Genomic DNA, 14,697 nt, shown 5'->3' with positions numbered 1-14,697 from the left:
CTTCCAGCTCTAAATATATAAATTGGAAAGTGATGATCCTTTAACACTCTTTTCAGCAGTAAAAAAAAAATTTCACATGCTATTACAGACAACAGATTGTTGTCCCTCATGCTTGTCTTTATAAGTTTCCAGGAGCATCAAACCCCATCCTGTTCGTTTCAGAGAAGCACATCTTTAAGAAGTACAGGGATTGGATAAAAAGAGGAAGGTAGCTGTCTTAGTTGTGAAGAGATCAGGCTTTTTGGTCAAAGGGACTGGGCTTGTTTAGATTGGAAGAGAAGACTTAGGACCACATGATAACTATCTTCAGCTATTTTATTTTCATTATTTTATTTCAAAAAGTAGAAAAGGAATTAGCTGTGTTATTGCTTCAGCTCCAAGGCAGAGGTAGGAGCCATGGTGTTGCTGCCAGCGGCTGTGGCACGGAATGGCCAGAGATGGCTGAATGCTGTGGAGAGTGAGAAGAAGACATGGGCCAGGTGGGAGAGTATAGCACAGCTCTGTTTATTAAGCTGAGGGAAAGGGCTTATATACCTTTTAGGCAAGCAGAATCAATAAGTTATAATGCGAAACATTTGTTACATTGCATGACTTACTCGTGCTTTGTTCCCTTTTTGCCATAACAATATCATGTTAACAGCCCACAGGTGGTGTTTAGCACATGTGTACCGAGGAGGTTTGGAAAGCCCACACCCTGAGTTATCAGCCCAAGGGCAAGAACAGGCTTCAGGGAAAATCTGGCCTGTATCTTATCCCAGAATGGATTTTCTCAGATCTGGCCCTCTACACAGTGTCACATTGTTAAAAAAAAAAATGAACAACATGTTTAAAATTGATGATATTGGAACCAGTTCCAACAATAAGCTTTTATTAAGCACCTACAAAGTGCCAGGCACTGTCCTAAATGCTGAGGATACAAAGAATCATAATAATAGTTTCTGTGCTTAAGGAGCTTACAAAATAACCAGAGGAATTCCTTTTTAAAATTTTTTATTCATCTGATTTTTAATTCATGGAATAAGACTAGCATTTCTAAAACATAGTATAATAGAAAAATGATCGCATATGCAACTACAAATCTTTTATCTACAACTTGCTGTTCCTTTTAAACATATAATAAAATTATCATGTAGATTTCTTTTCCTCCCTTCCCCCCAACTCTAGAGTTATCTACCAATAGATACAAATATGTGTGTGTGTGTAAGTGAATGCAAAATCATTCTATCCATACATCTGCTTCTACTCCCATACTTTCTGGGAGAGGAATTCCTAAGTAACTACTATATATCAGACTGTACTGGGATACAAATATAGAAAGGAAACAATCCCTTGTGGTAAGTAAAAGATGAAATGACTGAGGAAACAAAGATTCTGTCTTTCGAGCATATCAGTTTATTAAGCAATGCATGGCAATTGCACAACAAACTGGGACCAGGCACCTTCTTCAGCTTAGTGCTTGACTCAGAATATAGGGAGAGATAAACTTTTTTATACATTAAAAACAATCAAAGAAGACAAACAAAAGCAAATACTATAATTTTAGTTAATCTGATTTCTAATTGGACAAAAGATTGGGAACTTTCCATTTTGGGCGGGGAGGGGGGGAATCACAACGGGTTCAGTTCCCTGGATTCAGAAAACTAGGGGTCCCACTCCCCCCAAGTGTCTGTATACAATCAGAGGAACGTGGAACCAGTAAGTAATTGTTCAATATGGAGCCAGTTTTCCGATAAGACATGAGTTTCTTGAGATGTAGAATTGTGAGACAACTCCTTAGATGTGCTGGGTGAGCACAAATGTTTTTGGTATTTCAGGAATCACTGACATTCAAGGATGTGGCTGTGGAATTCACCCAGGAGGAGTGGGCACAATTGAACCCATCTCAGAAAAAGTTGTACAGAGATGTAATGCTGGAGAACTATAGGAACTTAGTGTCTTTGGGTAAGAAACAGCTACCATGTTTGGAGTCTTAATATATGCGCTGACAGCGTTGAAGATTTTAACAGTTAATCTTTGGCATATAAAAGGAAACTTCCAAATCCTTTTGTAGCCAAGGGACAGATGACTTGTGCTACCTTAGTATGCCTGGAAATTGATTTCTTGATTTATTGTTATCCTTGAGAATGTGTCTTCCCCTCTCTGTTGCTTAAATCCAAGATGTTCTTTTTAATTCAGGTGTAGGTTTTATCATCATGCACAGTGTTCCCACTGTCAAATGAACTATTTTTTCCTAATTCCTATTCAGTAATACATTGTACCATAATATAGAATATCCTTCAGTGGTGCTTTGTACAGCCCTTGAGGTCTTCTTAGCATGTCTGCATTTTTCCCAAAGAGGATTTGAACTCATTTTGAATTCTTTTATTAAGTTTTATAGATGCTTTTTTCTTTTTTCTTTTTTAAAAAAGTAATTTCTCCAGAAAAACCCCGAAACTAAAAAAAGAAAAAAAACCCCTACTTTTCCCTCCACCAAATGCATTGAAACCCCCATGGTTGAAAAAAAAAATCTCAGACAAAATCAGCTAATTCAGCACCCTTGGTGTAGTAAGGTAGAAGGTATATTTCATTTTTCTGCTCTCTGGTGGAACCCTGAGATAACCCCCTAGCACTTTTTCATTTTCATTGAATAGGACTTGCAGTTTCCAAACCAGATATGATCTACCAGTTGGAAAGAAAGGAAGCATTTTGGATGCCAGAGGCAGATATTCCAAGAAGCAGCTGTCCAGGTGACTACATGAAAACTAAGCAGAATCCACTTTTGTTGGTCATTTTAGGTCAAAGCTCTTGTAAAATGTTGAACATAGTGGTCTATCGTAACTTCTCAGACCTGTTGAGATCAGCTGAGACTTCAAAACCTAATTTTTTTTCCTCAAAAGTTACTTTTTTTATATATCTCCTTACTGAAATGTACAGTCACTCTCAAAGTTGTTGCCTCAATACAGGGCAATTTTTGCCTCACTTGCATGAATTCATTCTCCCTTTTAAAATAAGTACACTGAAGATATTAAATAATTGTGCACTTTTTGCTTCTGAGTACTTTTCTGATATTTCTTCTGTTTTGTTTTTATGATTATATTGTTTTGCTGCTACTTTTTAAAATACTTAATTCTAAATTAAATCCCCTTTCTTCAGTCTAACATGTTATGTGTCATCCTATTTTTCTTTATGCTTTGAAATTAATGTTTATAAAGGCACATTGATATGTTCATATAACAGGATTTGTTTAACCATAACCCCATCATCAGACCCATACATTTTCATTATTTTGCTCTTTCACAAAAAGGTGTTGTGAAAATTTTACCGAGAGTGCTTTGTTTGCTTTAAATAACATGTTGAGTATTCAGATTTAGTACAGGGACAATTGGGGTCAAAGGATATGAACAGTTTTGTAGGCTCTAGCTGAAGTTACTGTTACTTTTCAGAAAAATGGAAGCAGCAGTAGCTGTTTCAACATAATTGCCAAAATTTATTATTTTTAAAGTATCTTTGCTAACCTGAATGCATTTATTGCTACCTCCAAATTGTTTTCATTTTTTTTCTTTGATTAGCAGAGTTTGAGTAGAGTTTCAGGTAATTCTTAATAATTTCTCATATGAAAAACACCTGTATGTCTTACTCTTAAAAATTTAATCAATTCCTTGCAAAGTAGATATGTTGGATTTTTATAGGAAATTTATGGCAACAATTGTCACATTTTCTCCCTCATATTTCTTTATTCTGTTTACTTCATATATCTATTTCTCTTCCTCACTCTAAACTCAATTCTATATTTTCTGTTTAGTCTTTTCCCTTACTATTTTCACCTGAGAGGGTAAAGATACATTTTCAAGTTCTCAAAGTTATCTTTTTTTTTTTTTTCTGAACAGTCTTATTCCATTCAGATGTCAACCAGTGAAACTCGAGTCATAGGTCATAAATCAGCTCCATGTTATATCATCCTATGTCAATTCATTTACATATGTTATCTTTGAGTCATCATTCTTTCACATGAGATAAATTGATCCTTAGTGAACATCTAATGAGACTAGCCTTCTCAAGTGAGAAGGCAAGAGAGTAGCTCTAATAACTAAGAACCTTGGGAAAGGGTCAAAAATGGAGGATTAATCAAGCCTTCATTCTTCCTTTCAGAGAGCAGAGAATTTACTGGAGATAAACTTCTTGAATGTAATGGATATGGGAAGGCCTTTAAGAGCAAGAAACATCTTGCTGTGTGTCAGCTAATTCATATTGGAGATAATTCTTATGAACATAGTGAATGTAGGAAGGCCTTCAGGGAGAAGTCACATCTTAATGTTGATCATAGAATTCATACTGGAGAGAAACCTTATGAATGTAATGAATGTGGAAAGGCTTTCTGGAAGAAGTCACATCATACTAAACATCAGAGACTTCATTCAGGAGAGAAACCTTATAATTGTGATAAATGTAGGAAGGCCTTCAGGATTAAGTCAGAGCTTACTGTGCATCAGAGAATTCATACTGGAGAGAAACTTTATGAATGTAGTGAATGTAGAAAGGCCTTCTTGAAAAAGTCAGACCTTATTGTGCATCTGAGAATTCATACTGGAGGGAAACTTTATGAATGTAGTGAATGTGGAAAGGCCTTCACGAGGAAGCAATATCTTACTGTGCACCAGAGAAATCATACTGGAGAAAAACCTTATGAATGTAGGGATTGTGGAGAGGCCTTTATGAGAAAGCCAGAGCTTACTGTGCATCAGAGAATTCATACTGGAGGGAAACCTTATGAGTGTAGTGAATGTGGAAAGGCCTTCACAAGGAAGCAGTATCTTACTGTGCATCAGAGAATTCATATTGGAGAATACATTCTTTATGAATGTACTGAATGTGGGAAGGCCTTCAGGGAGAAGTCACATCTTAATGTTCACCAGAGAATTCACACTGGAGAGAAACCTTATGAATGTAGTGAATGTGGAAAGACCTTCAGACATAGGGGAAATCATACTGTGCATCAGAGAATTCATACTGGAGAGAAACCTTATGAATGTAGTGAATGTGGAAAGGCCTTCAGGAGTAATTCAGGGCTTACTGTGCATCAGAAAATTCATACTGATGAGAAACCTTATGAATGCAGTGAATGCGGAAAAACTTTCAGATATAAAGGAAATCATACTGTACATCAGAGAATTCATACTGGAGAGAAACCTTATGAATGTAGTGAATGTGGAAAGGCCTTCAGAAGTAAGGATCATCTTATAGTACATCAGAGAGCTCATACTGGAGAGAAACCTTATGCATGTGAATGTGGAAAGGCCTTCAGGAGCAAGGATCATCTTATAGTGCATCAGAGAATTCATACTGGAGAGAAACCTTATGAATGCAGTGAATGTGGAAAGGCCTTTAGGAGTAAGGAACAACTTAAAGTGCACCAGAGAGTTCATACTGGAGAAGACAAACCTTATGAATGTAGTGAGTGTAGGAAAGCCTTCAGGAAAAAGCTAGAGCTTACTATGCATCAGAGAATTCATACTGGAGAGAAACCTTATGAATGTAGTGAGTGTGGAAAATCCTTCAGGATTAAGAGACGCTTTATTATGCATCAGAGAATTCATACTGGAGAGAAACCTTATGAATGTAGTGAATGTGGGAAGGCCTTCAGGATTTACTCACAACTTAAAGTGCATCAGAGAATTCATACTGGAGAGAAACCTTATGAATGTAGTGAATGTGGGAAGGCCTTCAGGACTTACTCACAACTTAAAGTGCATCAGAGAATTCATACTGGAAAGAAACCTTATGAATGTAGTGGATGTGGAAAGGTCTTCAGGATTAAGAAACACCTTATAGTGCATCAGAGAGTTCATAGGAGAGACACCTTGAAAATGTAGTGAATGTGGGAAGGCCTTTATGTATATTGCTTCAGAAATTCATACTTGAGTGAAACCTTACAGATGTAGTGAATGTTGAAAGGCCTTAATGAGAAAGGTACATCTTAATGTGCATCAGCAAATTCATATTGGAAACATTCTTTTTGAATGTAAGCAGTGTGGGAAGGCATTTCCATACAACTTGGAACTTATTCAACATCAAATAATTCATACTGGAGAGAAACCTTATCAATTTACTCTATGTGGGAAGGCCTTTGGGAGGAAGACACATCTCACTATGCATCAGAGAACTCATACTAGAGAAAAACCATATGAATGAGCATAATTAAGCACAGCAGAAGGAGGTGAGAAAAAAGTACAGCATCCTTTTTTAAAACAGCTGGTAACCATGGGTCACAATGTGTATCCTGAATGAGGAGTCATACCTCCTTCCCTGAATCCATCCTTCTTCCATGACCTCATAGATAGAACAGTATGATGGCAAGCAGAGTGGGACTTTTTGCCTAATTTTTTTTTAGGAGTGCTTCTCAGCACTAAGGCAGTCAAGTACCTTTGGTGAATCTTGCCTTTGAAATGTAATGGCAATGTTGTATTTTGTTCTGGAATGCTTCTCAGTACTGAGGTAATCAAGTGCCTTTAAGCCTTTGACTGGATCAAGAGTCTTTGATAACCTGCTTAAGAAACAAGAAAGCCCCAGGCCCCACACCCTTTTGCTAAGTAGGTCCTAAGTCCTAGGGCCCTGAGAAGTGTATATATGATATATATTTGTTTTGGGGGCACTCTCATTAGAAGAGTGTTGGTGATTTGGCCAGACAAAACTCTGGGTAGCCGTTAAGGAGCCCTCCTGGCTTTGAAATCCCAGATGTTGGTGCTTCTCTCTATGTATGTAATGTCTTTCGTCAGACAGATAAAAGCCTGTCAATTTGTGTTATTTTGCTCCATTTATTTCTGTTTGCAATTTCTGTTTGTATTTTCTCTGAAGTTCAGGGTACTGACTTTTTCCCCTGAACTAAGTGAATGATATGTATGTTTGTTTAAAGTGAAATTGTTAACCCTTTAATATTGCTTTCCTTAAAAAAGCAGATCAAAGAACTGTGTGCCCTTGTTGTTGGTCTTATTGGTCTTTCATCTCCACAGCAGCTGCTAGCAACATTGTTGTTACAAAGAGGGAGAAGAAACTGTACAAGGTACCAGCAGGAAGAATTAGGAACATGTATGCAGGCATGTTCCAATAGGCAGATGGGCAGAAAATGAGGCACAAATGATTTATCATGAAGATAATTGGAGATGATGGTAAACTAACATGGTAAGGGAACTGGAGATGGTGGGAGAAGTATTTGTATAATACAGCTCCTTTGACATAGACCTGCATTGAGGCATCACTCCAAATATCCATTTGGACTATTTGTGCTCAACCTGTGGTAGAACCTTCTGAACTCATATTGGTCTGATCAGCCATTGTTGGGCACACTATATATCATTTTAGTCCTTTTTGAGCACAAAGGACAACCACCATAGTGATGCCATCCCTAGGTTAAGAGGCCGTTATATTGGTATATCGTATAAGATGTTAGTCTATGCCTGGTTCCCACCACACTATTTTCCAGTTTTTCCAGCAGTTTTTTTCAGATAGTGATTTCTTATCCCAGAAGCTGGACTCTGGGTTTGTCAAACAGTTGATTTCTATAGTCAGTGACTACTGTGTCTTGTGTACCTAATCTATTCCACTGAGACTACTTGCCAAGACAAACCCAGGAACTATATGAATACAAATACAAAACACTTTTCACACAAATAAAATCAGATCCAAGCCACTGGAAAAACATAAATTTCTCATGGGTAGTCTGAGCTAATATAATAAAAATGAGAATTCTACCAAAATTAATTTACTTTTTCATGCCATGCCAATCAGACTACCAAAAAATTATAGATACAGAAATAATAATAATTCATCTGGAGCAACAAGTGGTCAAGATTCTCAGGGGTCTTATTGAAAAATATTGCAAAGGAAGGTTGCCTAACCTTACCAGATCTATAAATATATTATAAAGTGGCAATCATCAAAATTATTTAGTATTAGCTAAGAAATAGAGTGGTGGATCAGTGGAAATAAGGTTGAAATTGGTACATGATTTAGACATACAGGGTGATAACATAAGCAAATCATGAGGAGAGTAAAGAATAGTTTACCTGTCAGATCTATGGAGAAGGGAAGAATTTATGACCAAACAAAAGATAGAGAACATTATGAAGTACAAAATGGATAATTTTGATTACATTAATTTAAAAGGTTTTTGTACAAAGCCAGTGCAATCAAGCTTAGAAGGAAAACAGACAGCTGGGAAACAATTTTTACAGCCATTGTTTCTGATAATGGCCTCATTTCTAAAATATATAGAACTGAGTAAAATTTATAAGAATAAAATTCATTCCCCAAATGATAAATGATCAAAGGATAAGAATGGAGTTTTCAGATGAAGAAATTAAAGTTATCTATAGTTATATAAAAAAATGCCCTTAAATTTTTTTTAAAAGGCCTAAAAATGTTCTCAATCACTATTGATTAGAGAAATGCACATTGTAACAACTCTGAAGTACCATCTTACAACTATCATGTTGGCTAATATAGCAGAAAAAGAAAATTGTAAATGTTGGAGAATATGTGGGAAAATTGGAAACCTAATGCATTGTTGGTGACGTAGTGAACTGGTCTGACTCTTCTGGAGAGCAATTTGAAATTATGCCCAAAGGGCTATAAAACTCTGCACAACCATTGATACCACTACTAGGTCTGTATTCCAATGAGATCATAAAAAATGGGAAAAGGACCCACATGTACAAAAGTATTTATAGCACTTCTTTATGTGGTGGCCAAGAATTGGAGATTGAGGGGATGTCCATGAATTGGGGAATGGGTGAACAAGTCATGGTATATGAATGTAATGAAATGCTATTGTGCTGTAAGAAATGATGAGTAGGTGGATTTCAGAAAAACCTCAAAGGATTTACATGAACTGATGCTGGGTGAAGAGAGCAGAATCAGGAGAACATTATCCACAGTAACAACAACATTGTGCAGTGATCAAGTTTGATACACATAGCTCTTCTCAGCAATATAGTGGTCAAAGACAATTCCAAAAGATTCATAATGGAACATGGATTCCATATCCAGAGAAAGAACTATGAAGTCTGAATGCAGATGGAAACATAGTATTTTTAATTTTTTTGTTTTTTCATTGTTTTTCCTTTGCTGATTTTTTTCACAACATGCCTAATGTGGAAATATGTTTAATATGATTGTACATGTATGGCCTACATCAGATTTCCTGCTCTCTTGGGGTAGGTGGGGGGGAATTTTGAAAATCAAATTCTTATCAAAGTGGATGTTGAAAACTATCCTTATATGTAATTGGAAAAAATAAAAGACTATTAAGTGAACAAAAGAGGCCATTAAAGGTTCTTGTTTAGGAGAATCTTCAAACCAGTACAGCATCAGACTCTTCAGCCAGATGGTGGCTTTGCTTTTTTGGGAGGAGATGGTGGGTGTGGTGAAAGGTTTCATGGTAGAACCTTGACAGTGAGTCATGGGTTGGAGGGATTAGCAGATCTAGTGATCTCTGTACAGTTATCCCACCTTCCTGAAATTCAGCTTCAGAGAGATTTCTGCTTGTCTTGAGAAATACAGAGGACATTGCCCTTTGGGAGCTTTCCCCTTTCCACTTCTTTAAAAACAAACAAAACTCACCACCACTACCAACAAAAGACGTTGGTCTCTCACCCACACCTGAAGTCCCTGTTTGTATTGTTAATGTATTTTTGCTTAATTTGAAGATCTTCCCATCCATTAATAGGCACATGTGACCTGCTTAAGTCACATGGAAGCCGAAGTCACATGAGCTTGCTGAATGAGTGGAACAGGAACATGTAGATCAGGAAGTCACAGCAGTTAGAATTGAGGGAGAGAGAGGAGGCAGGCAGCTTGTTGGGTTTGTTTGTAGGAAGTCCTGAGCCAGGGGAAGACTTTGGGTTGGAGTTGCTTCCTGCAGTGATAATGTGTATTAACTTCTTTGTTGCTATGTTGTTTTGGGATTTGGCTTTCTGGTGTCTGAATGTCTTGCTTCTATATGGAGAGTCTATTATATTTTGTGATTCAGAACTACACCTACATATTCATAGTCACTGTTGGTGCTGTGAATATTTCCTTGGCAATACATTTGGCATCATGAACAGGAAGACAAATCTCTATTTGGAGGCAGAAAGTCTTTAGAGGAAGAAATGGATATCCCAGGATGGGATTCCCTAGCAAGGGAATGGGCTAAAAGCGGACCTTGGAAAGTATTGGGACAGGTGGAAGTAATCAGTATGCTGAACTTATGACAGTACATCAAGGTATCAAAATGAAACAAGGAGGACAGTGTCATATATTCACTGATTCATGGGCAATAGCTAATGGGTTAGCTACATGGATGCCCCTGTGGAAAAATCAAAATTGGGAGATTCATGGCAAAGAAGCCTAGGGCAAAGAATTATGGGAAGATATACGGGACATGTCTTTGGTTACTAAGTTGTCAGTTTTTCATGTAGAGGCTCATGTGGCCCTCACCACACCAGAATGTGAGTACAATGCACATGCTGATCAACTAGCAAAGATTGCTACTCAACATGTTGTCCCTACTCTGACACCAATTGATGATCTAGTACTAGCAAAATGGGTCCACCAAACAGCTGGCCATTTAGGGATCCAGGCCACACACCAGTGGGTTCAAGATGGAGGTATTAGTATCTCTTATCCATTGTTAAAACAAATAGCAGAGGAATGTTTTTTCATATATATATGTATATATATGTATATATATGTATATGTTGTATATGTATATATACATGTATGCACATATACATACATATATATAGTCAAACTTTTCTGATTATTTGAACCCCAATAATCCAAACTGCTTTTGCTCTATTCTAAAAATCCCCTTTTTCTGCCTCAGCAACTTCAAAGACTAGGAGTATCTTTATTGTCTGTGGTGACAAAAAGTCTGCAGCCAGAGCTGTAGGCTAGAAACATTTGTATCTCTGAGTGACTCTACTTTGTCAATTGATTTGTTTACCTGAGAACTTCCTTTCTTTGATACGGCCATCATAAACTGCTGCTGAATTGTTACTTAAACCTTCTCTCTTTCTTGTTCAAGTTAATCAGAAGTTTGCTTCTGATTCCATGATCATGTACAAGTTAGCTAAAAGGGAATAAATCTATACAAATTTTATTTCACCTAGTCTGTTTGCCTCCTTTAACCAAACTTACAGGTTGACTATATATATGTCAGTTGGAAAAGGAACGAACTCTTCCTCAGGTAGTAACTGGGGAAATAGCAAGGGGAGAAGTTCCAGCTCAGATTTGGCAGTGTGGAACATTTTATGCCATTTTATATCATTTTTGTAATTTCAATAAGGCTCAGAGTCTGAACTGATTAACCAGAAGAAAAGCCTCATCCTAACAGTCTCTTTGTTCTCTGAGTAAACTCAGAATGCCTCTATCTTGTGTCAACAAATCCAGATGGAGCATTCTTTTCTCTATCCATGGCCATTAAGGATGAGACCTTTAGCCCAGAGAAATGATCTTGAATTATCTTAATATTTTATGGGCATATACTGTGTTATGGATGTTAATGGTAAATTAAACACAGACATCCTTGGTTGTAATTCCAATTGACACTGTTGAATATCTTGACTTATTGTATTTACAACCTATTCTGTTAAGGAAAATCCTTGTCTTGTATCATAGTTAAACATACGTGGGGATCATAAAAGTGATGTAATGCAGGCTGCTGTGTTGGGAGTAGGAAAAATGTATATAAGTTTTCTCATTTCTTTGTTTGGGCTGTCAGAACTTATGCTCTGGCTCCTTGTACATACAATCTAGCTAGCTCCGCTGACATTAAGGGAATAAACAATATGGATTTTTCTATCACCTAGCTTGTTTGCCTCCTTTAACCAAACTCTCAGGTCAACAGTTATGGTGCCGTGAACTTTGAATGGAAATGATGGAACTGGGACAAAGAACTAACTGCATCCCAATCTCACCAATGCCATTCTTAGGCACCTCAGGATTCATTTTTTCCTCGAATCTTGGCCTTGATGAGGTGGGGGTAAGTTGTCCTTATTCCCAGCTTCCAAAAAGGACTCTCACGGGTTTGGTTGAAGTCCAAAAATTCCCTTTAAGCTAGCTGTGGGGGCAGGGATCAAATCTTCGGTAAAAATGCAGATCTGCAGTCAAACACACATAGATCCCCTGGAAATACTAATTGATCTAGAAAATTAGCTGTGGATCAATCACAGTCTAAAATTAGAAGTCCAACCATCATTCCTCCTCCTCCATTCCCTCTGCCCTATTCCTCACCCCCTCCCTTCCTTCCTTCCCTTGGAGGCCCTGATAGGGGGAGAAGAACTGCACTTTGCAGTTACCCCCTCCACCTCTGCCTCCCAGTACCTGCTCTAACCCAGAGCAGGGTAACTCTGTTCTGCTATCGTTGCCTCCTCCTCCTCTTCCTCCCTTCCCTTAAGGGCTCTGTTTTTGCCTTCTGCCCTATTCCTGCTTCCTTTCCCTTAGAGGCTCTGATTCAGGGGAGGACAAATGCACTTTATCCTTACTCCTCGCCTTTCCCTTACCTGCCTAAGGAGGGTAACTCTGTACCGCTGCCGTTAAGTGCTAATAGCCAACTCATGAAAGCCTCTAATTCCCTCTTGCTGTTGTTAAATTGTGAGCTGTTTGTATTTGTTCTGTTAAATTGTCCAATTTGTCAGTATGTGAGTGTGTGTGTTCCATGAAATGAGTTGACCTTGTAAAATTTGAAATGCAGGCAGCCAGAGATTTTGGGGGCTGCAGCTAGGGAAACAAAGACTCTTCCTTGTGATTTCTGGTCTGGACAACCTCAAATTATAATGGAAATAGAGCTGACACATTTGGGCAGAATTCAATGGGAAATAGCCCAAGGTGGGGGTAACCTGGAGGTGTGGTTTTGACAGAAGTGTCACTAAGTTAACTAACAGTCAAGGCTGACTGTGAATATCTAGGTGGCTTTCATCAAATGTCTTGTTAGACAAAATAAGCATAAGAGAGTATACATTTGACTATATCTAGGATACATATCAGTAAGGTCAGTAAGTAGTAAATAGTCATGACCCAGTGCACAGCCAATTATCAGCACACAGGGAGTAGATAGGCACAGCCACCTACTGTGAAAGGAGTAGAGATAAGTGTGTTGCTGCCCTTGAGCTAGAGAGAGAGTATTTTGAGGCTAGGGAGAGATATGATTTTAGAACCGGATGTTGTTTTGGAATTGGAGTTCAGGCACAGGCACCCAAGCAGAGGCTGTTAGGATTAGAGTCCAAGCACGAGCAACCAACCAAGCACCCCATCACTTTCTCCTTCAGAGCCATCTGGTTTCAGTGCCCGAATAGAGATCAGAATGAGTGGAGGTAGCACTGGTTGTAGTGGGAACTGTGGCCTTTTTAAACTAAGTTCTTTCCCAGGTCTCAGTGCTTGTGGATTTCTGAGCTCATGATTTTTGAAATGAAGGAAGGAAAGGTAGAGAAGAGGAATGCAGCAGCTCTAGTCTGTAAAGGAAAGCAATCTGCCTCAGAGATGGAGCAGAGATTTGCTATGGAGACTGATCATGTACATTTTAGTATTCACAGTGCCTAGCCAAGTTGTAGATGAGGAATGGGGGAAGTGTTTTGTTTGTGTGTGGAGGCCTGCTATCATAGGTTCATGGATTTGGAGCTGGAAGTGACCTGAGAGGTCATGAAGTTCTACCTCACTTTACAGATGAGCAATGAGGGGCTCAGTTCTTGCATGAAGCTACAGTGGTAGTACCCAAACTCAGGCTTACAACCTTGATATCACCCTCAGTCCTGACTCCTGACTCTTTAATCTGCAGTTGAGTCTTTGCATTTCTAACATCTTTCTTATGCACCCCCTTCTCTCCTCTGACAATGCTACCACCCTATTCCCTACCCTTATCACCTCATGCTCAGGGTATTATAAAAGCCTTCTAATTGATCTCCTTGCCAGAACTTTGTCCTTGATCCAGCCTTTCCCCTTCCCAGCTGTTCATTTGATCCTCCTCTATCTAAGGTCTGGTCATGTCAGTTCCATAGTTAATAAACTCCAGTGGTTTCATGTTCCAGAATCAAATATAAAATCCTATTACATTTTTAAACCCTTCCTAACTGGCTGTCTCCCACCTTTCCAATCTTTCTGCATTACTTTAACACACCAACAATGTCCTGACTCCAAGCATTTCTACTAGTTGTGCCTAGGCTGGAACTCTCTCCTCCCTCCTCATCTCCTGGATTCCCAGGCTTCCTTTAGGGCCTACCTAAAATCCCATTTCCATCCAGAAAGGTTCTACCCATTCCCCTTAATCCTAGAACTGACCTTCTGCTGATTAACTCCAGTTTGTCCTGCCTATATATTGTTTGTACAGAGCTGGGTGCCTGTCATCTCTCACTGACTGAGCTCCTTGAGAGCAGAGATTGATTTGCCCTTTCTTTTTATCTACGTGACTTAGCACAGTGCCTGGCACATAGAAGGTACTTAAAAATGCTTGGTGACTCTCCCTGAATAGCAGTGAATGAATGAGAATGTGGATGGAAGGTTGGTTGTTCTTCAGTCATTTAAGTCATATCTGACTTTCTGCAACCACATTTGGGATATTTTTGGCAGAGATGCTGAAGTAGTTTGTCACTTCCTTCTCCAGATAATTTTATAAATGAGAAAACAACAAAAAGTTGTGTAACTTGCCCAGGGTCATACAGCTAGTGTCTGAGGCCAGATTTGAAATCA

General features: G+C 38.5%; 2 protein-coding genes across 2 annotated transcripts in view; one reads left to right on the top strand and one right to left on the bottom strand.

The window, feature by feature from the left end:
• LOC118844120 (zinc finger protein 420-like) overlaps nucleotides 1-14,697 on the bottom strand; it is a 444,485-nt gene that overhangs the window by 300,929 nt on the left and 128,859 nt on the right. The window lies entirely within an intron of this gene.
• On the top strand, nucleotides 4,019-5,889 carry LOC118842745 (zinc finger protein 585B-like). The gene is made up of 2 exons (XM_036750110.1): nucleotides 4,019-4,037; nucleotides 4,129-5,889. The coding sequence occupies exons 1-2, from the start codon at nucleotides 4,019-4,021 to the stop codon at nucleotides 5,847-5,849; spliced, it is 1,740 nt and encodes a 579-aa protein (XP_036606005.1). The 3' UTR covers nucleotides 5,850-5,889.

This window comes from Trichosurus vulpecula, chromosome 3 (assembly GCF_011100635.1).
Source record: "Trichosurus vulpecula isolate mTriVul1 chromosome 3, mTriVul1.pri, whole genome shotgun sequence".
Taxonomy (NCBI): domain Eukaryota; kingdom Metazoa; phylum Chordata; class Mammalia; order Diprotodontia; family Phalangeridae; genus Trichosurus; species Trichosurus vulpecula.
This window is presented reverse-complemented; position numbering and strand designations above follow the sequence as displayed.